A 24,802-nucleotide genomic window follows, 5' to 3' on the forward strand; every position below is an offset into this window, starting at 1 on the left:
TCGATGAGCAAACTGATCTTTAATGTGCTGACCTGAAAGGCCTGCTCTCCAGTGTGGGCACAGGCCACAGCTATTTACACAGAATCACTGTACAGTATTTACAGCAAGATGCCAGACACAGCATCATTCTGGATAGGCAAAGAAGGGGTGGGAACAGGCTAGGGAACAAAGCCCTGAAATAAAAGTGTAAGTGGAAATCTGCAGGTGTGAGCAGAGGGAAGGGCCAAGTCATGAGGGAGGCCGGTGAGGTAGACATGAAGGAAGAACCATTGCACCATCTCTGGTGCGTAAGGGGAGAGTCCACTGGGACAAAAGTCTTTAAAATTATGATCTGGTGGCATTTGAAAGGGATAAAATCTGCTACAGGTCACTTTTGTGAGGAAAAAGATGAAGGCAGTTAGAACCTCACAGACCACACCTTCTACCTCCCCTTACCAAAAAAGAGTAATTCTGCTGCTGCTTAAAATGCCCAGGACAGCAAACGGAGAAGGTTTAAAAAAAAAAAAAAAAAAAAAAAAAAAAAAAGATGTAGAGACGGAATCTTAAATAGACTCAGAAGAGACAAAGTAAAAGGCGTCAAGAGAGACACAGACATTGCACCAGAGGAAAAAAACAAAAACTCCAGAAGATCTGAACATCAGAATCACCCCGTTGACTTTTCATAAGTCACCTCTCCTCACCTCACCTTTCCCAAAGCTCCTCTCTCTTACCCCTGAATCCTGGGATTTTCACTTTAACCGAGGAGGAGAATTAGAATGAGACTGGTATACTGGGGGCAATCTAAGATTGCATCTTACCAATTCAGATTCCCTCCTTATCTTGTACCAGAATATCAGGGCTTCAGTCTTAGCCAAGGGCAGATTAGGGTAAGAATAGACAAAATGGAGGACACGAGGCCACAAAGCCCCACAATCCCAGGGCCACAGCGCCAGAGGCCTAGTTTGTCCAGTGGAATGAAGAGATCACAGGCATTTCTGACCACATCCAGCAGAAGTGGGGGATGACCTCGAAGGATCCGAGCCAAGAGTAGGACTCGGAGCTGGAGCTTGAGAGCCAGATGAGGCAAGCCTCCTCCTGGAGTCCCTGGACCCCCAGGTCCTGCATTTTCAATTCCTCCTGGGGCTCCTCCTCCAGACCCCTTCACTCGCCGGCTACAAGCTGAAGACTCTTGTTCCATCAGTAGGCGAATCTCATAGGCATCACGGCTCAAGTTCATGATGAGGGAAAACAGATAGTACCTGGGATACACAGGCAAGAAGAGTCAGTAAGGGCAGACAGTAGCCACTAAGCCCAACAAATAGAACACGTAAACATTTTTTTCCCCCGTAATGCAAAGGGATTATACATTGGAACACCAGCAGTAAGTGCTATTAGCCACTATTAAGAATGTCTTCCCAGTTTTCTGTAACTAATCAGCGTTTATGCGTACCTTAAGATCCTGGCTTAACATCATGAGCATCATCAAACCATCCAAGTTCAACCTCAAATCTCACTTGTCCACTTGGCAAGCCACATACTTGGCAAGTGTGTGGCAAGCACACACACATTTGACATGAACTATAATAATGCAAACGTTTTGAGAGAATGAGCTTCAGTTGTTTCAGAAACTCAGACACATTATAGATCTTTTAAATCCCATCCTTTTGTTAAAAAAACAAACAAAACAAAAACAAAAATGGAGGCCCAGAGGTGTTCGGCGACTTGCTAAATGTGTTAGATTATCAATTCCTTAAGAACAGTCTATGTCTGGGGCACCTGGCTGGCTCAGTCAGTAGAGCATACAACTCTTGATCTTGGGGTCGTGAGTGTCAGCCCTATGTTGGGCATAGAGATTACTTAGAAAACAAACACCGAACAGTCTGTTTTTGATTTTTAATCCACTATGACAACAGTGGTCTATGCTCAATATAATTGTCCTACCTCTAAAACACATCCTGAATCCAACCCTATCTTTCTCCCTTACACGCTACCAGCACAGTCTCAACCATCAGCACCTCTTGCTTGAACTACTACTTTACTCATTTAACTGGTCTCTCCATGGCCACTCTTGCCCCCTGCCCCCAATAATCTAATTTCATCACTCCCCTTCTTAAAACTTTCCATGGTTTCCTTCCTGTCCCATTTAAGATGAACTCTAGACACCTTAGGCAAGCTTTCAGAACTCAACGTCTGACCCTGCCTCTTGAACAACATCTTGAATGTTTCTTGCCCTCAATGACTGTGCTCCAACCATATTAGTTTCTTTCTATCTTTTGATCTCATCAAGCTTGTTCCTGTTTTAGGACCCTTATACTGCCTCATCCATCCACCCGGAATATTCTCCTTCCAAAATCTTCACATGGCTAGTGCTTCCTTGCTCTTCAGGCCTGAGCTTAAATGGCACCTTTTCAGAGAGTTCCTCATTCTAAGGTAGTGAGCCTTTTACTCTCTACCACACGACCATAATTTAATTTCCTGCACAGCACTTAACTACTCATATTTTTATTTATTGTTTCTTTATGTTTGTCTCCTCCCATTACCATGTAAGCTCCACTGGAGCAGGGACTCCTTTTATCTTTACCCTTGTACCCTTGTCTAGACTAGTGCCTGGCACACAGTAAGAGCTCCATAAATATTTGTTGAATGAAATGCATAAACATGGCATATAAACTCTTCTAGGGAGTTGCTTTTCCATAACAGTCCAGCCATGCCTTCACTCCCATCCTTCATACACTATAAGCCATGTAATAGCTGTAAATCACTGATAAACATGAGAAGAAAAGCAAGACGTAAATGGAGATGGAAAGATGCTAACATTATATAACAACAAACAGAATCACAGGAAACAAAAATAAAAATACAAATGATGTGTATACAGATAATTTTAATCCCAAATCATATTTCTCTCCACCTTCATTACCCGCCAGCTCCTTAGTCCAAGCCAACATCATCTCTTGGCCATATTAGGACATCTCCTCTTCTGCCCTACCGCAATCCACCTTCCACATTGCAGCAAGACAGATCTTCTTTAAACACAATTTGAATCATGTCACATCCCTGTTCGGAACCCATCGTACTTGGGATAAAATTTAAACAAAACGAAACCAAAGAATCCTACCCTTGCGTAAGAGGCTTGCACGAATGATCTGGCCCCTGCATACATCTCCAGCTGAAACTTATGCCCTTCACTCGATACTGTTCATCATGCTGGCTTCCTTTCTATTTCTCTAATTCCACAAAATATGTCCTGGTTTAAGGCCTTAGAATGTGCTATTTTCTGTTTGAGAAGGTCTTCTCTGCCACTGTTGGCTTTGTCTAACTTGTACTCAGACTTCAAGTCTAAACTAAAACATTACTTTCTCAAAGAGTTCTTCCTTAGCCTTTCAATTGAAATCAGCCCCCCTTGTTATATATCTCATAACACTCTGTACATTTCCACAAATATTGGGTTTGGTATTTGTCTTAATATGACTCCCCCCACTAGACTAGGAGCATAAAGAGAGTAGGAACCGCATGTATTTGCCTCTTTGCTTTATTCCTTAGCCCATAGGAAGCACCTCCTAAATATTTTTAGAATGAATGAATGAGCAGGCAGTGAAAGACATAATCTGTGGTAGACAGATTATGTAGACAGAAGCAGAATGAAATCAATATAGTATCTTAGGCATCATCATGGAGGAAAAATCTGCCTTCCATCTGCCTCCATTCACTATCCTCTGATAGTTTAAAATCTAAATGAAGACCGGATGCCAAGTGATTAAGACGTGTATATTCTGGGAAGACCCTGAAAGATCTTTCACAAAAGACAAGCCAGGCAGTACAGGGAATACAAAAGGTCTTGTAGGATAAAAGGATATCAAACCTGAATGAACGCTGGGCCCACTTCTCCTGATCCACACGGGGAGCTAGTCCAGATTTTCCAGCCCACAGGACATTGTCACAGGCGAAGTACAAAGCTCGATTGAGGTGACTAACAGTGATGCAGAATCTCAGGACAACATCTGATAAGTGCACAGCTCGTTTGGCTGACTCAAGGGCATCTGCTGAGTTACCCAGTCGTAGAACTTGTGGGGATTAGCAAGGAAAAGCAAGGATTTGGAAGTAGAGGCAAAGAGAGAGTGAGGCACAGAGAAAGAGAAAAGAAGGTGAAAATGGAGGAAGTGATAGGAACAACATTTTTTTTTAAAAGAGAAAAATCAGTTCAAAAAACTTTTTTCTTCAAATTTTCATCAACTCGTGTCCCAGTTTGGTGTTCTCAGACCTGCCCCATTCTCTCCAATCCTTCATTAGCCTCTTACCCCTGTTCTCTGATCTCAATCAGGAGGCCTGCAGAGGATAACTGCAGAGCCAAAGGAGGGGCAAGAATGGGCAGAGGAGGTCAAGAACAGGAAAGAGGGACTGAGGGAGAATAGCTGGGGATGGAGAGAGTGTTGGAGTAATAAAAGCAAAAGCACAGTTACTTACGCTTTCTTCCTAGGCTCAGATGACTCTCCAGTTGTCGAATTTGTTTCTGTAACTCAGGACTGGCCCCATGTTTTTGTAGTGCATGGCCAAGAAGGGAGCAGGCATACTGAGCCGCCCTGGAGGAGAGGCCAGGCAACGTAAGGTAGAGAGACCTCCCTAACCTACCCCTCAAAAAGTCTTCCAAGAGGCAAGTAATGACTTCCCTATTCCCAGTTTGAGACCATTCCCTGTCCTCCTGTATACACCCGTATCTTACCATTTCTCCTCCAGGGCAGGGGAAGGGAAAAGCTTAAGGATAAAAAGGAGACTAGAAAGGGTTGAGGGACACCACTTGGAGTTGAGAAAATAAGAGGTTTGACCATGATGAAGTCTGAAAGGGACTCTGAAGGCAGCAGGGGATCCATCACAAGCACATCCGTGTGAGAATGTATGTGATACGTAAGGGAGTGGGGGGCAGACGGAGAGCAGATTATTCTTCAGAATAGGTGAACTGGTAGATTTCAAGGCCCTCTAACTGAATCGAGACCGGAAGACAGGGCGGAGGCAGAGGAGTTCCCGGATAACAGCAGGGTGAGGGGACAAGGGAACTAGAGCCACTCAGCTCTGGGGGCAGAGTCTGGCTCTCCGTCGCGGGGCGAATGCTCCTCACGCCACCACCGCCCAGTGAGTAAAGTGTTGGTCTTATGTGGACATGGCAACCCTTCGCGGCCTCCCCGCTGGCCCACTCGTGCCTCAGTTTCCCCATCCTTCCGGTGAGCAGAAACGAATCATCTCACGGCCCGCTCAGATCTGCTCCTGGCTGTCCGTCCGGGCCCCCGTAGCCCGAGCTGACCTTTTGTGACCCCCGTAGTGTGAACGGACCTCGCCTCACGAGGATCTTCTTCTGCCCCCACCCCCATTCCTATTCGGGCCGCACCTACACAGCCGTTCCCGGGCCTGGCTCTGAGCACTGAAGCGAACCCAGGCGTCCATGACAGCGGCAGTCCCGGCTCCGCAGCCCCGCGCCCGCCCCACTTCCCGCCCCTAGTCACGCCTCCTGGACGAACCAACGGTCGCTCGCGAGGGACAAACATCCTCCGAAAAGAGAGTGAGTGGGGCCGGCCTCGGAAGCGGAATTTCAGAACGGGAAGCGTTTGGCCTGGGCCAACACCTGCCGTGTTTTTGTGTGTGTCTCCATCAGAGCGTACTTTTACCAGGTGGCCTCTGTTTCCTAAGCATGTCTCAGGCGGCACATTCTTCTTTAAATAATCTGGACCGGGGGCGGGGCTTGCAGGAGTAGGGGCGGGGCGAGAAGGCGCAGATGCCAGGTCGCCTCGGCGGCTGGGATAGGGTTGCCCCTCCCCGGGGATGCTTCCAAAACACCCCCAGCGCGCGCGCGCGCGCACACACACACACACACACACACACACACACACACACACACACGCGCGCGCGCGCGCGCTGCGGCCAAATCCAGGGCTCTAGAGGCTGAAGAAGTCTATGGGAGTAGAAGCTAGCACCAGATCCCTGCTCCCCGCAGGACCATGACGGTTGGGCCGGTGACCTCCAGAATACAGATGGAGAGTCTCCAGGGACAGAGGCTTTAGTGGACGAAATTCGCACTAACCAGCTAACCCCTCCTAATAAGAAGGGCGAAGACTCAGTGGACGAAGCTAACCTCTTCATACTCACCCTCCATCCCCTCACCCCTTTCCCTTCCAGATCACCATGTCTATAGGCAAGGCATCCCTGGGGGTTAGCTGCGGAGGAGGAGGTCTGGGCGGGATCAGTAGAGGTGGTGGGATCAGAACTCCTCACCTTCTCAGCTGCAGCCAAGGTCCGAGTGGGACTGACCATTGTACTGTTTCTTTGGCTGTAGGGAACCTGACCATGCTGTGGTCAGTGACTCGGCCACGACCCAGCCAACTCCATCCTTCCCCTGTGCGGCAACTCTTTGCCCAATTAGCAGCTGCTGACTTAACTAGTCACCTTTGTGGCCCCTAGATGCCACTTGGAATATCACTGTTCAATGGCTGGCCGGGGACATTGTGTGTCGGACACTCATGTTCCTGAAACTAATGGCCATGTATGCTGCAGCCTTCCTGCCTGTGGTCATTGGACTCCACCGCCAGGAAGCAGTACTCCACTCACATGGACCCCGCTCAGCTGGAAGGAAACTTCTGGAGACAGCCTGAGGACTTAGCTTCCTGCTTGCCTTGCCCCAGGTGAGTGACTTGGGACTCAAGGCTTGACTGAACAAGAATTTGGGTATGCTACCTAAACCTTTGGAGTCAAGAGGTGTGCTTGGCCAGTGGTCACCCAATAATCCTTAGAGTGGAGTCTGCTGTTTTGCAAATTAAGATCATTGCATGTTGGGGCGCCTGGGTGGCTCACTCGGTTAAGTGCCCAACTTTGGCTCAGGTCATGATCTTGTGGTTTGGCTCAGGTCATGATCTTGCGGTTCGTGAATTCAAGCCCAGCATCAGGCTCTGTGCTGACAGCTCAGAGACTGGAGCCTGCTTTGGACTCTGTGTCTCCATCTCTCTGTCCCTCCCCTGCTCAACTCTTTCTCAAAAATAAATGAACATTTAAAAAAACCCGATCATTGGGGCGCCTGGGTGGCGCAGTCGGTTAAGCGTCCGACTTCAGCCAGGTCACGATCTCACGGTCCGTGAGTTCGAGCCCCGCGTCAGGCTCTGGGCTGATGGCTTGGAGCCTGGAGCCTGTTTCCGATTCTGTGTCTCCCTCTCTCTCCGCCCCTCCGTTCATGCTATGTCTCTCTCTGTCCCAAAAATAAATAAAAAACGTTGAAAAAAAATTAAAAAAAAAAAACACCCGATCATTGCATGCTAATCTGTATCTCTGTTAAGAGCCTACTTCTTAAAAGCAGTACCTGTATCTATGACTCCTTCTTCAGCTTTGTTTTGCTATGCTTGGCTCCCACCTTTTTGCATCTCCCCAGCTTCACCTTCTTCAGGAGATTATTGCAGAAAACTCTAGGGATTGAAACACATGTGGGGGTCTATAAAGAAGACAGTGGGGGCGCCTGGGTGGCTCAGTTGGTTGGGCATCCGACTGCGGCTTAGGTCATGCTCTCTCAGTCCATGGGATAGAGCCCTACATCGGGTTCTGTGCTGACAGCTCAGAGCCTGGAGCCTGTTTCAGATTCTGGGTCTCACTCTCTCTCCACCCTTACCCGCTTGTACTCTCTCAATCTCTCTCTAAAAAATAAACAAACATTAACAAAAAAAAAAAATTAAAAAAAGAAGACAGTGAAGCCAGGGGCTTTGGGTAAAACTCTGTAGTACATTTACTCATCCATTTAAAAAATTATGTGCATTACTCCTAGGTACACTCAAATGCTCTATCAAGGATTGAGCAGCAGAGTCCTGCCTTCAAGAAACTTAAGACTAGTGCAGAAAACAAATTAGTATGCAATTGTAGTACAGTATGCAGTTAAGAATCATGCTAAAGGTAAGCATATGGAGAAGCTAAAGAACAATGAGGGTGTCTGAAACCACTTCTGGACAGTCAGGGAAAGCTTCTCAAAGACATTAAAACTGATTGTTTTTGACTTGTTAAGAGAGGTGTTAAACAAGTTAAATAAAGCAGGGAATGGTGGGGAGGTGGAAGGCAAAGGAATTCAAAGTGGTTGCTGCTAAAGTTGAGGGCTAGAAAATGGGTGAGTAATGAGCCTGGATGGGAAGGAAAGCTCGATTACAAATACTAAGCTTGTACTTTATCCTGAGTGGAGAGGCACTAAGGTAAAATGTGGAGAGTGAAATAATCAGATTTATATTTTTTATTCTAGCTTTATTGTAAAAACTGCAAAGAACACTAGAAAGAAAACAGAGCATGTGAACTTGGATACAGTTATCAAATCTCAAATATTGACAATGAACTAGAAATCTAGGGGAAAAAAATGAAATATGAAGCAATTCCTTTAAGACCAAAACCTTTAAGACCCCCTCTGAGGGGAAGGAGTAGAGCAGCATTTTGGAGACCAGGATTAGGATTATATGTGGAAGGGCTGTGGAATGATAATGTATTATAGAAGATTTAAAATCTGATCCCTAAATCCTCAAATATTAGAAATGTAACTACCAAAAGTTAGACTGACTATAGTTCTAAGATAAAAAATATTGCTTCCAACAATATGTTGCAACAGGACCTCTGCTACCCAGAGCTTTAAAAAGCAGCATTGTTGCCTCAGTGTAAAAGTTGTTAGTTTTTTATATGAAACAAATTTTAGATGTGGACTGGGAGTTAGAAGCCTGTTTTTTTTGTTTTTTTTTTTTTAAGGTTTATTTGAGAGATAAAGACAGCACAAGCAGGGAAGGGGCAGAGAGAGAGGGAAAGAGAAAATCCCAAGCAGGCTCTGCATTGTCTGGGCAGAGTCAGATGCAGGGCTCAATCCTAGGAACCATGAGATCATGACCTGAGCCGAAACCAAGAGTCAGATGCTTAACCAACTGAGCCTCCCAGGCACCCCTAGAAGCCTGTTTTTTGTTTTTTTGTTTTTTTTTATTGCATTGTTTTGTTTCTTCTGAGTGTAGGCTCTACTACTAGCTATGTCACTTTGGCTAAATCACTTGAAACCAATGGGCCACAAGATATTACATAGGAGTTTCATCCTTTGTAACAGACATTCTGACAACTGCAGTCCCCATTTGGTTCAACGGCAAACTGATTAACATTATGATACATGTGCAAAAGGTGGTATTTTTGGTTCCAAGTTAGTATCCTCTTGTATAAATTCTTCATTGCCCACATGTTGTATTTATTTAAAAGTAGGGTTTTTCTTTTTAATGTTTATTTAGTTTTGAGAGAGAAAGAGACAGAGTGTGAGTGGGGGAGGGGCACAGAGCAGAAGAACAGAATCTGAAGCAGGCTCCAGGCTCTGAGCTGTCAGGATGGAGCCTAACATGGGGCTCAAACCCACGAACCGTGAGATCATGACCTGAGCCGAAATCGACGCTCAACCAACTGAGCCACCGAGGTGCCCCCCCTCCCCCACATGTTGTATTTAAAATATCAGTCCTGCCTTCAAGGACTAATATGTCTGTAAAAAAAAAAAAAAAAAAAAAAAAAAAAGTGGGTCAAGGGAGTACTGGAGTAGTTAGAAATTATCTTTGTAGGCTCAAGTTTCCACAAGTTGAAAGGAAAGTTTGTATAGTAGGTGGTAAATTGCATATAAAATACGGAAAAGGAAAGGCAGACCTAGGGCTATGGACCAAACTCCGTACAGGAGGCTTACCTATTTTTAAACCCCTTTTCACAATTTGCTAGGCATGGTACAAAACAAAACAAACCAAGCAAACAAAAAACCCCAGAAATAAATGGACTCAAGACAGGGAAAGAGGAAAGACCACTCCCCTAACTAGCTCGGAGGAGCTGATCAAAACCCAAAGCCATTCATAAAATTGTCTATGGCTGATACTATTCATCTTTCCTAAAAGTCCCTCATGCCTGCTGAAATCACTTTCCCAAATGCCTTAGACCCAGGAATCTGACACCCACTGAGCTTGCTTTATCAAACAATGACTCAATCTGCCTTACCTGAACCAAGGCACTAATCCTGAAGCTCTAAACTGAAAAATACTCTTTATGGATTAAAATAAAAACCTCAGCAATTTATCAAAAAGGGGGAAGGGCAGCCAATAGCATTTGGAAGAATGTTACATTTTATTACTTAGCATTGTTTCACTGTTAATAGTTATTGTACATAATACTATTACTGAAGGTCATTTCACCTAGTGGCTGCAAAATGGCCTGAAATTTTAGCAGCACCCATTTTATACAAAATTTCTTTTTCCACAGAATTGATTAGACACATCAGAAAAATCATTTCAGCTAAAAATGTTGATGTGGTAGAAATACCCTTTTACAAAGTGCAACATTAGGATAGTACTCGAGAAGGCAAGATTCTTTAAGTCCCAGGATTTAACGAACTGACTGATTAGCTCCACAGCTGAAAGGAATGATATTTTCAAGATTCTAACCTTTTAAATATGGCACTACGGATGAACCAGTACTCAGCACTGCACAGCTCTGCATAGAACGAAGGATGCTAGGAAGACAGTGTGACTGGTGGTGGGAAGGGGGAAGGAGGACCAGTTCTAATAGTCCTCAAACTCCACTCCAGCTGTTCCTGTTCCACACCGTCCGCCAAGCTGGCCCAGTCTCCTATATCCAGTGTGTCACCAAAGGCAGTTTCAAGGCTCGATGGCAAGAGACCACCAATAACCTCTTCACCTTCTGTTGCCTCTTTCTGCTGCCATGGACTGCCATGACTGTCTGCTATACCTGCACCGTCCTCAGTGGGTCCAGTTCCCCGACTAGGAAGGGGGACCATGGTGAGACTCCAATCCCCGGGCCCTAATCCATACCTTAAAACTATGGCCTCTAGCCTCACTTACTGATCTGATAGCTGTGACCACCAAAAGTAACTTCATAACCATATCTCTAGCACCTGATGCTGCAAGTATTTGCCAAATGCCTTCAACTCTAACAACCTTCTAGCTATCCTCTGGGGTTGAGTTAGCTGGGTACGGAGTAAGGAGAAAGATGATCAGTATTCTCCTTTAGTCTTGGATACCATCAAGTCTTCAAGAAGACTTAGTAGCTTCATGTAACACAGCACCTCAATCAAAACCTTTTCTCCAGCATGTCTGTCATAATCCTTGGGGTGGGGGGACAGGAGGGAAGCATATAGTCCCAGTTTGGGAAGGGAAGAGGGTTTACAGCATTACCTATTTGCCATATTTTCTTCCTTGTATTGGGAGAGCTCCAGCTCACGATCTCTGCCACTCATCCATTCACCCTACACTCAACTCAGAAGCTGAGGGGTTCTGAAATTGCATATATTTTCTAAATTCCCAACCCCTGCCAGTGAATTTGCCCTCCGCTGCTCCTTAGACAATTGTTCCCATGTTCATCTGCAGGCCCTGGGACTGGCCCTAGTTGTCTTGCTGACGTTTGTCCTCTGTTGGGACACCTTATTACCTGCTAGAACTGTGGTACTGGTTCTCCCCCAACATGCTAACTGAAGTCCCTCCCAGCCTCAGCCACATCCTTTTCCTTTTTGGCCTCTTCAGTGTTCCTCTGGATCCTCACCTCTATGGAGCCTTTTACCCTTGGCTGCTGAAGGCACCAAGAACACAGTAGAGACTCCTCCAGGGAAAAAGGCTCTGAGAGAATGCCCCAACAGGAGATTCAAGCCCTTAGACAGCTGGAAGTACAAACAAATGTGGCAGCAAGGACAGAAGAAACAAAAGAGACATTCCTGTAACATCCATCTGCCCAGGACAGAGCATACAGAAACAGAACAATTATTCTTTAATATCACAAGAACACCTCACTTCTGCCCGTGCTCTCTTAGCTTCCAAGAAAAAGAAATACCGAGCAGTGTTCTCTACTCTGACCCTAGCTGAAACTTGAAGACTATATCTAATGTAAAAAATCACACAGAATCGAGTCCCTAGAAGTATCTCCACAGTGACCCATACTGCCTTACCGTAAATAGTGCTTCAGAGCTTGCAATGTTAGAACAGAAAAGTAATTTTAAATGTACAAAACAAAAATGGGACATTTATTCATAACTCAAAAAAAACCCACAACCCACTAAGCAAGTAGAGTGAGAGTTAAATATAAACACGGGGAGTTCCACCCCAACCCTACTTCTCCAAGGCTGTATGGTCACAAGGAATCTCTGGAGAAAACATCTGGACAAGAGAGGACCAGTCAGCGCCGCCTCCGGTCTGGACTCCTGCTGCGTCTTCGGCCACCTCTAGGGAAAAGGAAGAGTCCATCAGAGGAACATAATTCTATGTCCTTACTCTGTTTTGCTCATGTTCCCTTCACCAAGATAGTTTGCCCTCTCCACTTTACCTCCTCTTGCCCTTGGGTGGACCCCGAACAAAACACCAGTCCACACTGATCGGCTGTCCCATCAGATCCTGGCCATTGAGTCCCTCCATAGCAGCCTGGGCCTCCTTGTATGTTTCATACTCAACTAGAGTATACCCCTAGGACAAGTGAAAAAACAGAGATCAAAGCCTTCATATTCCACCAAATACCACTATTTTATTCCTCAAATCTAGGCTCATACTCAAATAGAAAAATATATAAACTTTAAACAATGAATGTACACCATATAACTGTACTGTACAAAATGTCTGTTTCTATTTGTCTTTTTTCTGTGTCTAACAAAATCAATTGCCAACCTCATTTTATTTCTTGGCCAATCACAGTGGACAACTACCAATGCTGCCAGAGGTTATGGGGGAAGAGAACAACAGATTGTTATTTAGGATACCTTCAGGTATCCTGTACGCCGGTCCAAGTTGAGGTGGATGTTTTTTATTTCTCCATACTCTGCAAATTTGTCATGGATGTCTTCTTCAGTGGCTTCCTCGTGTACTCCAGTGACAAACAGAATCCAGCCTTCAACAGCTGTTGGGGAAGGGAGGGAGAGTGAGCACACCAGAGAAAAACTTCAAGCAAGATCACAACAGTGGAGTGAGTGCGGATTTCAGAGATTGGTTAAGCTATCTCTGACTCCATTCCTACTTGGTTTTATTTCACTGGTCCATAATTCACTACAAACACAGAGCCCTACAGGCTACATTTCACTTACAGCGCTGTGGTCCGGGTTCATCACCATCCTGCTCCACGCTGTCATAATCCTCACGCATCCGCGCTCGAGACCCTTCTTCTATAAGGAACATACAGGAGATCACCGGAAATCTCTTCTCCCACTGTTCCCCATGAGTCCGAATGGGGACCCCGAAACTCGTAGCTGTCGCCACTCTAAACCCATTTTCCCGACACAACACTCACCGGAGCCAAAGCCGCGGCCCTTTCGTTTCTTCGCCTTTTCTTTCAGTTTGTGGATGCTCTCTGGAACCCCAGAAGTGAAAGAATGAATAACAAAGATAACAGTTACTTATAACAATAGTCTGTCTCCGAAAACATCATCTGAAGGCAGTCCCACCACCTCCAGTCCCATTCCCTTCCCGGTCCCTCCCCTATTCCTCCCGAAGGGGGCGCAGTCTCTAATCCAACCGAAACCTGGTTCCCCGACTCCCATCCTCCCTGCCGGGCAGAAATTGTTTTCCATTACATCCTTCTCTCGCACCTTCCCCGCTTCCCGCAGCAGCCTCCACTGTCCTCACCGTCCCCATCCTCATCCATGGCGAAATCCTCGCCCCCAGCCTCATGAAGATCCAGCACGTCCGCCATCTTGCCTCCCTTCTTACTCTCGTCCGTGCCGCTCAGGCACTAGGCACCTCGGGAAACTGTCGCGGAGGGGAAAGGTCGCTAGTCAAGTTGACCAATCAAAAGCTAAGCCTAAGTCCCGCCCCCGGCGCAGCGAAAATACGCAATGGAGGCGGGCCTTGTTTGGGAAGATGCCGGAAGTGCTCCTGTAGCCATCTTGAGCAAGTGGTCAGCTGAACAGAGTGGCACTGTAAGGGACAAGCTAACGGGTGGCTGCAGGCAGTGCCCTATTAAGTAGGGCAGCCGAGGAGAAATACTACTGCCAGCGAAGCACAGCCGAATTTCTTTATTAGAGGATTGTGTACCGTCTCCTTGGACTCCGTACCAAATGGAAGTTTGAAGAACGTTTTTTCTCTCAAAACTTCTAGACCTGTATCCTGCTCTGAAGAGCAGCTGAATCTGTGATGGAAACATTTTAAAAATAGTTCAGTCCATAATGCTGGGTACTGAAGCTGTTTCTGGCTCGTACTGCAGCAGCGAATTTCTCTTAACACTAACAGACCTGGTTGTCCGGGAACTAGCATTGGTGACACGGGTGTCAACTTCTTAAAAATTTTTTTGTTGTTATAATTTTTTAAAGATAAACTCTCAAACTCTTCCCACCACCTCTGGGGATTAAAAAACAAAACAAAATCATGGCTTTCAACAAAATGGGGGCTTTAACCTCTTTGGGAATGGTGCGTGTATTTCATGTTTAAAAACCTAGGCGTTGAAAAAACAAACCTAGGAGTTGAGGCAAAACCCATATTGCCCCCAAATTCTGGAATCCTGATGTAAACCTTTAACAATAGTGGACTGCAGATTCATTTATTTATTAATTTTTTAATCAAGCTGTTATGTGACTTTAATATTAGAGAAAGTGTGGGCAATACAAGGCAAAATAATCTCATTATCAACAATCACTTTATAACTACATTATGAAAGTGATAATTGCTACGACAAAGTGTAATGGCAGTACAAAGAAAGTTTCTAATAGGACTGGGAGTAAGAAGGGCTTGCCTTTGAACTGGGCCTTTAAGGCTGGGTAGTTTTCCAGGCCACGCAGCTGTACTGAGAATAGGAGACACTAATCCATTCTCCACAGTAGGTAGTGTGATCCTTGAAAAAATCAGCTGGTCATATCCCTAACAAAACCCTTCCTTGACTTTTTCACTTGGGAATAAAATTTGAACCGCCTACTCTGCCTATTTACAACGACCTCCATTACCATTCTGCCTTCTTATTAAGCTCTCCCTACATTTTCCCTCAATTGTGCTGTCTCTTTCCCACCTCAGGACTTTTGCAACTTTCTGTTCCTGATGCTCTTATTCCAGCTCTTCACATGGCTCATTCAACTTCATCCTTTAGGTCTCCCTAAAATACTACTTTCTCTACTTTCCTGTCCTTCACTCTTGTTTATGTCCTTCACGGAACTAGCTTACTACCTTATTTACTTTCTGACTCGTTTATTGTCTGAATTCCCATTAGAGTGTAATCCTTATGGCAGAGACCCTTAATTACAACGATATCCCCAAAGTTTAGACCAGTGTCTAGCTCACAGTAGACATTTGATACATGCTTATTGAATGAACAAATATCAGAATGGCAAGAAATTGTTTGCCTGATGCTGTGTGGCTAGGAAATAAAGCTAGAAGTACAGGTTAGGGCCAAAATGTATGCCATGCTAAGGATATTGAAATTTTATCCCCTAGGCAAGAATTTCTGTACTTCAAGTATTTGAGTATTCATGATTTTTCACAACTGTAAATAGCCCCCATGCTGTTTCTTGATTAGTGTTTCTCCTTATGTAGACTGACTTTTTAATTAAACAAATTTGCACTAAATTTAAATATCACTGCCATAAATGTAAAATCTGTATTTTTTTTCTACTACAGTTTCAGATTAAAATATAAGTAAAAATGAAAAATGTTTGCCCCTCTACCACCTAAAATCATCTCAGGTAATACCAAGGGTTCCCATATAAAACTTCGGGGAATGCTGTTAAGAACAAGGATAGCTAAGTGATGGTTTAAGCAAGGTAGTGGTGCACTCCTAAGTATTTTAGAAAGAAATCTGACAGTAGTTGAGAGGATGTTAAGAATGAAGGCAGAGGCTGGTAAGGAAGCTATTGCAGTGGTCCAGCCCAGAGATGATAAAGGACTGAACTAAGGCAGTGGATATAGACAAGACAGATTAGGAAGTTTATATAGGAGGTAAACTCAACAGTAAGTGACTGATTAGATCATGGTAAGGAATGGACCTAAGGTTCTAATTTAAGTAACTGGGTAGATAATAATCCTAATAACAGATTTGGGGAGTCAAAGAAGAGCATGTATGAAATGGCTTTTATTTTGAATATGTGACTTCAGAGAGCTTGTGTCATAAATTCAGGTGGTGAGGGGCACCTGGGTGGCTCAGTCGGTTGAGCGACCGACTTCAGCTTAGGTCATGATCTCACTGCTTGTGAGTTCAAGCTCCACATGCAGCTCTGTGCTGACAGCTCAGAGCCTGGAGCCTGCTTCGGATTCTGTGTCTCCCTCTCTCTCTGCCCCTCCCCTGCTTGCTCTCTCTCTCTCTTTCAAAAATAAATAAACATTTAAACATTTTTAAAAATAAGATAAATTCAGTTGGTGATATCATGGAAATATAGATGTAAAAGCTCAAAAGGGTGAAAGAGATTGAGAATGGTGTATAAGATAGAGTTGAAGTCACCATGGTGAGTGAGTTCGCTAGTGGAAATGGGTAGAGCTTGAAGAGAAAGGGTCAGTGACAAAATCCACGTTCCTCAAATGTCTGAAGGGGAAGCAGAATGCCTTCCCCCAACAGTACAATCTTATTTCTGCCACCCAAAAAATACTAATCAAAATTATCTTTTAGTCTGTTTATAAAAGAAAGGGTCGTTTTAGAGCTCCTCTGATACATATGTCTTAAGAAAGAGTCAATCTGGCTCACTAGACAAAAATCTATTTTTAATTGTATAAAATTATACATATAAAATACATAGAAAGTAGTAAAAAGATAAGTAAAATCTTTAACAATGAAAGTGGACAGATCAGGGAACAATTTTTCTCTAGTTCTTTGGGATCTTAACTGGTTGTTACTTGAGAAAAATAATCCAGGAGGTGCAAAGGAGAAGTTCTTCCCACAACTCACACCCCTTCACACTTCTCAGAGAAAGGAGCATAGGAGAAATGAGGGTTTATGATGTCTGGATTATAAATATCAATAAAAACTGGGTAGACATACCTGTTATTTAACATAGGAGCCTCTACTCCTACCCTACATGTGCTTCGTCGTGTACAGAGATGGGACTTGGAGAATTCCAGGAGGTCCCTTTCAAGCACTAAAACAGTTGCTAGATTCCTTACCACTGATCCCATATGTACTGATCACCAAGATGATTTCAAAAGCAAAAAAGCTGATTTTCATCTTATCCCTGTCTGATCCAAAAGAGCAAATTGTGGCCTATTTCCTAACCTATTTCTAAAAACAAAGTGTATAATCATAGAATGGAAAGTCCAATTTTGCAGAAACAGGAAACATCCCAAGCACATTTTAGAAAGTGCACTGAACTATAATATAGTATAAAGGAGTTTATAGAAACAAAGGGAAAACACATCTTTGAGAGACCTATAAAAAATTCTCCCAAAGAGGAATGCTTTAGCTGTACTCCAGATATTTCTCCCCTATTTCACCCAGGAGAGAGATTGGGGGTGGGAGGCAGAGGGTCTTAAAAACACAGTTGATCATGTAGTCTCTTTTCCCTCCTGCAGTCTCCCCAGGGTTCCAGTTAGGAAGTGCCATAATGCCAGTCGCAACTAACTTTCTTGATCAACTCTTGCTCTAATAACCAACGTGGAAGAAGAGGAAAGAAAAGAGAGAAAACAACTGTGAATCTATGGACATCAAAGGTAGCAAACAGCAGCAACTTTGTGGGAGAGAGAGGAACACGGCCCTCACCAAAGAGGACAAATAATGTTTCCAAAGAGCAACATGAAGGGAAGAGACAGAGTTGGGAAATATGTTTTCCCTCCTACCCATTTCTGCAGACAGGAAGGTTTAAACATAGGGCTCAGTGAAGCTGGGTGAGCAGAGAGGAGTGAAGAGGGAATATTGGAAGAGGCTTCAATGCTGATCCCTTCTGGAGCAAGAACACACCCGGGAAGCTGGTATGGTATCTATGCCCCAGAAGCAACTTAGGTGATAAACACCTAGTTTTGTGTTTATAATTCCTCTCTTCTTCCTGGGAAGTTTCTCAGGAATAATTTGAACAATGAGAAAGCAGCTGTCTACTTCCTTCCAAATTAATAAAGGAAGTCTCAAAATGAAGTACCGCTTGGAGGCAGAGGAGGAGTAAGGGAGTGGCGGGAAGCGGTCGGTGGGGAGTCTAGGCAAGGAAATGTCTAGTCACTGGAGGAACAGCTCAGTACTAAGTAGGCCTAACTCAAGATAAACTCAAGCCAAAGCCTTCATACTCGTACCCTGTTTGGAGTCCAAGAGAAAGCAGGAATGAGGTTGAGGGTGAGGGTGGGGCACACAGACCTTATTCAAACTCCCTGTTAGATTATAAGAACACTTTGTCAATCATTTTGTGCTATTGAAATGACTACACAGAGCTGGGAGTATAAGCACCAACAAAGCTCTGAAGACAGCCTGCTCTTTTTACAAAGTGGAATGGGGATGTTTCAAAGGAAACTACATCCAAAAACTAGAAGAAAAGGGATCTCTCAGCAAATTGGGATCTGAGTGTAGAATTTATACATATACATATATATATCTATATTTTAAAGTATAAAATTGAGAAAGTATGTACAGAAATCATACTAAGTCTTAGAAAAGACATTATCAAAAAGAGCCTGGAGAGGATGGGGAGTATGTGCATGGACGCCTAGCAGTTGGAGGAATGCATATTGCCCAACTGCCCAGCGGCCAGCAGGAGAATATCTTTCTTCTCCTTGTGGAAGCGCAGCTCCTTGCCTGCCAGCCGAGCTTCGTCCAGCTCCCGCTCAGTAGAGGCCAGCTCTCTAGACAGTGCCCCTGGCACACTCTGCTCCCGGCTCACCCAGTCCAATGCCATTTGATGGCGAATATCATCATCCAGGGCCCGGTGTGAATAATGAGCCAACACTTCCTGCAAGGGGAAAGGAAAATGAAGGTTACTGACAAAGTCAAGGTTCATACCAAATGGACCCAATGGGATGAGGAACTCTTAGCCTTGGAGTCCTAACTGAAGTCAGCACGTAAGTCCTTTAAGGAGACTCTTAAGGGAAACTTCCCGTGGGGGAAGCAAGGCAGGCAAAAGAGCTACAGTTAAGATCTAAATAGGAAAGATGTTAGGAATGAAAAGGGTACTTTGAGGCTTTCAGGATTCACAACCTGGTAACTATAGGCCTGCTTATGTCTAACATAACAGCCACCTCGAAATAGTCCTTCTGCAAGACTCCTCTCACAGACAGGGTCTCTTACCTGCCGAGAGCACTGTCTCTCCCTCATGGCCTTAAGGCTGCCATTCCAGTGCAGCAGCTGAAAAACTGTCATTAGTTCCTGGAGGAAGAAGATATGAAGTGCCAGAACAGTGATTTATATTGAGGGTTTGCATCACAATTACATGGGGGACCTTTTACAGAATGTATTTACGTAAGCATCTCTTATACCAACTCTGATGTGCCCTTTGGGGAAGGAAGGTATTTATATATTGAAAAATATTCTAACTTTCTCTCCCTTCCCTTCCAACTGATGATCAATGAGTTAGGGATTAGAAGGAAATATAATATAATATAATATAATATAATATAATATAATATAATATAAATGCAGGTTGATCCATGTTATGAGAGCCATAGTACCTGGAACTCCAACATTGACTTGCCCTTGTTGGATTCCAGCATGAATCGGAAGGCACCAATCCCTGTGTTTGGGTTGTCAGCTTCCTCCCTGTTGCCCTGTAACAGAGCAAAGGAAAAGACAAATAGATTTTCAGTCAGGATTATCACCTCAAGCAGCACTGTCCTATAGAAATATAACACAAGCCCCCAATCTAATGTAACATTTTCTAGTTGCCACGTTAAAGTAAAAATAAACAGATAAAATTAATGTAAATAGCATGTTTTATTTAAGCTAATATATTCAAAATATAATTTAGCTATACTTAGCATAAAATTTTTCATGAAATTTTTACATTCTTTTTCTTATACCAGGGTTTCAAAATCTGAAGTCTCTTCCACATTTACGGCACATCTCGATTCATACTAGCCACAAATCAGGTGTTTAACAGCTACATGTGGCTGGTGGCTATTCTGCTGGTCAGCATAGACCTAGAAGACTCCAAAGTCATCACACATATTTTTTTTTTAAATGTTTTTGTTAATTTATTTTTGAGACAGAGAGAGACAGAGCATGAACGGGGGAGGGTCAGAGAGAGGGAGACACAGAATCCGAAACAGGCCCCAGGCTCCGAGCCGTCAGCACAGAGCCCGACGCGGGGCTCGAACTCACGGGCCGCGAGATCATGACCTGAGCCGAAGTCAGCCGCTCAACCGACTGAGCCACCCAGGCGCCCCATAAAGTCATCACACATATTAACTCAAGTGACAGAGGTCAATCTGATTTTCCCTATCTTACAAAGAGGGAACACTGAAACATAGAGAAGAACCCCGATTTAGCCAAAATAACAGAGTGAGTCCAACACACAGGATTGGACTAGCCTAGAGGATAATTGGGCAAATGCATTTTCAAGGGAAACAGTAGGAGCCATAAAGCATAGTAAATTCTGGGTAGCAGTTTGGCCTCTTAGACATTTGGCTTGTGTGTTCTAGTGGTTACATGACCCTGTGGGGATAGAACTAAGATTCATTGTCTGTGCAAACAATACGGTATAGACTGGATCTCCTACTAATCTTGAGGCCTTGGGGAAGTCATTTAACCTCTCTGTTCCTGTTTCCTCATCTGTAAAATGGGAATAATCACAGATCTATCTCCTAAGATTGTTTTGAGAATTAAATAAATTATTTAAAAAGGGATAAATGTGGTTTTAAAACTCCAATTATATACAATGTGGTACATTATTATACTAGACTTGGTATCCAGTTACACAATCCAAATCCATTCTGGTACTGGCTTTGGTTTAGTGGTACTTGATGGCGGTTTAATATTACTGGGGATAATTCCAGACCCTGGGGCTGGCTGGGACTTCCAAAATAAGGGCAGCTGCTTTTTTTTTTTTTTTTTTTTTTTGGTGACCTTTTTGTCAGCCTGATCTAGGAAAATAAAACCAGGAGACTTCTGGGAACACAGGGACCCAACTTTCTCCTTCTGCTTCCTGACAAGTTGCCTGATCTTTCTAGCCCATTCTGCACCACCGTCCCTGCTCCACGCCTCCCAAGATTCTGCTCTCTTTGAGAAAGGGGACTAGGTAGAAGTGAGGAGCCAATCAAGTTATATCCAAATTCAGTTTATTATGGGGCACTTCTCCATGGGGCTGTACTGTATATGTATTATAATAATTCCATGCGCTTAGTAAGTATATCATTATGTGCTGGCTTATTTGTTTTCACTCTGCTAGAATCAACAAGAAGTCACACAAGATCAACCCATATTATTTTGTGGCTTATGAGAAGCAACATGCCAACCAGTAGTTAATCTTCATGGTGAAGCAAAGAACACAAAATTTGGATTTAAAAAAGAAAAGCTACAGAGAGGAAGGAAAAAGGTAACCTTCACTATTAGCATTTAGGGCCCTGAAGCAATTAACCTGTTTAATGGTTGCCTATAATCATTCAATATGGTACCTTATTCAGTACCTCCAGAGTTTTCCATGATATAGTACATAGAAAGTAATGATTATCTCTGTACAGCCAACTGGGGTATACAGAAGAAGCTGCGGGCAGAGGAGCCCATCTATCCCAGGCCTTGCTCTGGGACAGAGCATGAGCAGCGGAGGGGCAGAGAAAGAGAGGGAGACACAGAATCTGAAGCAGGCTCCAGGCTCTGAACTGTCAGCACAGAGCCCGAGGCGGGGCTTGAACTCACAAGCCGAGATCATGACCTGAGCCGAAGTCAGACCCCCAACTGACTGAGCCACCCAGGTGCCCTGAAATCAATGTGATTTGGAGTATGGCGATTCCACTGGGAAATTAATGAGCAATCTATTAAATTCTCAGTTTTGAGGGGTTAGGCAAATAGAAATATTGGCAGAGAATAAAAACAATTTGTTTCCTAAACACTTTGTAGTAGACACTGCTGGTGACCTAGCCGACATCTGTTTCCTTCTTCCTTACTATAGAACCTTAATCTTGTTCTACTACCTACCATCTCCCATGTATCTCCCTCAGTGATTTTATCCTCTAATTTCAGTGGGTAAATCCTAACCCATTTTGCTTGTAATTGGTTTTAAGGTGGGAATTCTGGCCATTAGGAAGTAGAAGGGAAGTCTACTGGTGGGTTTCTGGGAGAAGATTCCTTACTACTAAAGAGGTACTAAAAGAAGGTCAGGGCACCTGACTGGCCCGGTTGGTAGAGCATGCAACTCAATCTCAGGGTCTTGAGTTCAAGCCCCACATTGGGTGTGGAGCCTACCTACTTAAGAAAGAAAGAGTCAAAGAAAGATGGTGTCTTTCTGTCTTTGAATATGGTTACATCTGTATTTAATATCTGAAATTCTGTAGTCATCTTGCACTTTTGCATCTGAAGGGAGCCAGCCCAAGGACAAAGACAGTATCTAGAGGATGGCTGAATGGAGAGATGGAGGAAAGAATTTGGCTAGTAGATGATGACATTCTTGATCCATGGAATCAACCAGCCCTGAAATCTCTACTTCTGGACTTCCTGTCATGTTAGAGAGTAAATTTCCTTTCTTGGTGTATTCCCTTAAGTCAGTCTGAAGTAAGATTTTTCTATTACTTGCATCCAAAGGCATCAAAACAGGTAACACGTGCTAAGTGCTTAAATATATTCTCTTCTATCCAGTAATCCTACAGGTATAATTGTTACAGATGAGGAAATTGAGACTTAGATTAAGTAACATGCTCAAAGCCACATAGCTAGTAGAACCATAATTTCAAAACAATGAATTCAGAGTCCATGCTTATAAGCATTGCTTTCTATAATCCAAACCAGTGTTTCACTTTATAATATATTAGGTGACTTAAGAGTGATAAATGTACTTTCTTAATTTAATTGGCTTTGATCAATATAAAAAGTTGTTTTTATTCCTTGTAGATACTTCTGACCAGGGCAAAGAGAAATGGGAGGAAATCAGATGAGTAACAGAGGGAAGCCAACTTATTATCTAAAGTGTTCAACACTAATAAATACACAAACAGATAACTGAAGTGGTTTAGTATATGTAATTACATCTTAACTTCAAAGAGAACAGAAACAGAAAATTGGTCAGACTTTCACCCTATCACCCTATCAGTGAACTTGTGGGAAGGAAGAGAGAAGGCAGTGTTCATTTCCAGGATGCACCCCTAAGCTAGAAAATTCTGAGTCGACTTGGGTTCCAGTCTTGGCTCTACCACTTTCTAGCTACATCCCTTCAGGCAAAATTTCACTTCTATGTTTTTAGTTTCCTTATCTGTAAAACAGGGGTACTAATAGTTCTTATATCTCAGAGCATTATGGTGATGATCAAATGACATAAAATACACATAAATCCCCTGGAACAGTCCCTGACACAAAGTAAATACTCAATTAGGATTAGCTGTGATTATCATCATCATCATCATCATCATCATCATCATCATTTGAAGGAACATTCTTTTGAAAGAGAGTAAAAAAATTACCCACCCCATTCATGGAAAGGAAAAAAATAAAAACTAAGACACTGTATTATAAAGTGTTCTTTATTAATAGGAGAGGTCACGGAGATGAATGGCAATAAGAAAAGTCATAAAAATTAAAAAAAAAAAAAAAAAAAAGAACAGTGAAGTAAGAAGGGAGTAAGGTCTTAAACCAAAATTGGGAAAAGCAAAATTCAAGCTCAGGTTTTATTTTGAAATATCTCTAAAATTCCACAAATCTTGAATTAAAGGTTTCTAGATACCAAAGAGATACAATGAAAGAGGCAAAATACCAACAAAAACATAAACATACACATACAATCAGTGATTGAGACATAGGGAGCATGTAATATGCAAGATCGACAGAAAATAAATTCCTGTCTATACAGGAAAGAAAACAAGAAATCCCGCTCTGATTCCCAGTGATTTACAAGACTTCCCAGCCAGCCAGTTCTCCCATCCCCCACTTTCTTTTCTTTGAACTCCCTGTAACTTACATTGAAAGATGCCAGGGCCTCAGAGACACTCTTCTCAATGAACTCATCAGTGATTCTTCGGGAAGGGTGTTCATTAAACACAGAATTCATCAGTGCAATCTTTGCAGCACTCCGCCGGGCCTCAGCTTTTGTGGGGCAAAACTAGGCAGGACAGAGAGAGAGAAAATATGTATATATGTGTGTCTGAGAGAGAAAGGAAGGAACAGTGGGAGGGAAACATTAGGATAGAAGACACTTGGGTAGTCTTTGGAAAAATCAGTTTGTACAGTATACCCTCCAAAGTTTGTTTTGTAAAATGGTTGAGGCATTTGGAAACATAATTTTGATTCAACATCCTGAAGTCATTAAGGAACTGGAGACGGCTATAGCTCATACCAAATTGGATGCAGAATGAGGAAGGCTGCTGAAGTCAGCATATAACCACTGGATATAAAAAAATACGCCCGTTTCAACTGTCAACAGAATTAATTACTCAAAAGCCAGAATCTGGCCAGCCTGTTAGAAATTTGTATCTTGCTCTCCTGTTCCATGCACAGGCAAGATTTCTTTTCATCCCTCTAGATAAGCTAGGAGTAGAATAGGTCTTCTCTAGGTTGCTTCTGCAGAGGAGGACTCTAGTCTCTACCAGAAGCGCCCATCCAGGATTCTTGGACTTCACTTTTCGCTGTGAGTAGGCAGTTCCCCCACTAATGCAGTGAGTCAATGAGCTATCCCTGAGCAGAGCCCAAGGTCTGAAGAAGGAATGTGTAGTCTTTTTCCCCCCAGGGGAAGCAAGGAGGAGAGGGGTAGCAAGGAGAAGGAAAGCTGACCTGAACAAAGCAAGAAAATATTAAAAGTTAATTCATG

General features: G+C 43.5%; 3 protein-coding genes and 1 long non-coding RNA gene across 13 annotated transcripts in view; 1 reads left to right on the forward strand and 3 right to left on the reverse strand.

Annotated features, from left to right (window-relative positions):
* Nucleotides 1-5,436, reverse strand: PEX11B (peroxisomal biogenesis factor 11 beta). Of its 2 annotated transcripts, none has more exons than XM_007092556.3 (4): nucleotides 5,360-5,436; nucleotides 4,444-4,559; nucleotides 3,842-4,043; nucleotides 1-1,238 (listed from the first exon to the last, which is right to left on the reverse strand). In XM_007092556.3, the coding sequence occupies exons 1-4, from the start codon at nucleotides 5,413-5,415 to the stop codon at nucleotides 833-835; spliced, it is 780 nt and encodes a 259-aa protein (XP_007092618.2). In that variant the 5' UTR covers nucleotides 5,416-5,436; the 3' UTR covers nucleotides 1-832. The 2 variants fall into 2 exon arrangements, with proteins under 2 accessions (XP_007092618.2, XP_007092619.1); XM_007092557.3 differs by lacking the exon at nucleotides 5,360-5,436 and adding an exon at nucleotides 5,175-5,341.
* The window catches only part of LOC102969203, a 22,573-nt gene continuing 3,118 nt past the window's right edge, over nucleotides 5,348-24,802 (forward strand). The window contains exons 1-7 of one of the 8 annotated variants that reach the window (XR_006220543.1): nucleotides 5,516-5,639; nucleotides 6,302-6,647; nucleotides 7,772-7,896; nucleotides 17,454-17,591; nucleotides 21,242-21,388; nucleotides 22,369-22,518; nucleotides 22,897-22,973. This is a non-coding gene — a long non-coding RNA (uncharacterized LOC102969203). Of the gene's footprint in view, nucleotides 5,640-6,301; nucleotides 6,648-7,771; nucleotides 7,897-10,567; nucleotides 11,083-17,453; nucleotides 17,592-21,241; nucleotides 21,389-22,368; nucleotides 22,519-22,896; nucleotides 22,974-24,802 lie in introns of those variants that run through there. The other 7 variants (XR_006220541.1, XR_006220544.1, XR_006220542.1 and 4 more) reach the window with 7 other exon arrangements.
* Nucleotides 11,991-13,729, reverse strand: RBM8A (RNA binding motif protein 8A). 2 transcript variants are annotated; one of them, XM_007092555.3, is made up of 6 exons: nucleotides 13,599-13,729; nucleotides 13,264-13,323; nucleotides 13,061-13,135; nucleotides 12,740-12,876; nucleotides 12,313-12,449; nucleotides 11,991-12,211 (listed from the first exon to the last, which is right to left on the reverse strand). In XM_007092555.3, exons 1-6 carry the CDS (start codon nucleotides 13,663-13,665, stop codon nucleotides 12,166-12,168), a joined length of 522 nt encoding a protein of 173 aa, XP_007092617.1. In that variant the 5' UTR covers nucleotides 13,666-13,729; the 3' UTR covers nucleotides 11,991-12,165. The 2 variants fall into 2 exon arrangements, with proteins under 2 accessions (XP_007092617.1, XP_007092616.1); XM_007092554.3 differs by having other exon boundaries at nucleotides 13,061-13,138; nucleotides 13,599-13,728.
* Nucleotides 17,585-24,802, reverse strand: part of LIX1L (limb and CNS expressed 1 like) — an 18,979-nt gene continuing 11,761 nt past the window's right edge. The window contains exons 3-6 of the mRNA XM_007092583.3: nucleotides 23,957-24,097; nucleotides 19,527-19,622; nucleotides 19,147-19,224; nucleotides 17,585-18,811 (exon numbers count right to left, since the gene is read on the reverse strand). Of these exons, the coding sequence (XP_007092645.2) occupies nucleotides 18,569-18,811; nucleotides 19,147-19,224; nucleotides 19,527-19,622; nucleotides 23,957-24,097 (558 nt within the window). The 3' untranslated portion in view covers nucleotides 17,585-18,568. The remainder of the gene's footprint in view (nucleotides 18,812-19,146; nucleotides 19,225-19,526; nucleotides 19,623-23,956; nucleotides 24,098-24,802) is intronic.

The sequence above is a fragment of the Panthera tigris genome, chromosome C1 (assembly GCF_018350195.1).
Source record: "Panthera tigris isolate Pti1 chromosome C1, P.tigris_Pti1_mat1.1, whole genome shotgun sequence".
NCBI lineage: Eukaryota > Metazoa > Chordata > Mammalia > Carnivora > Felidae > Panthera > Panthera tigris.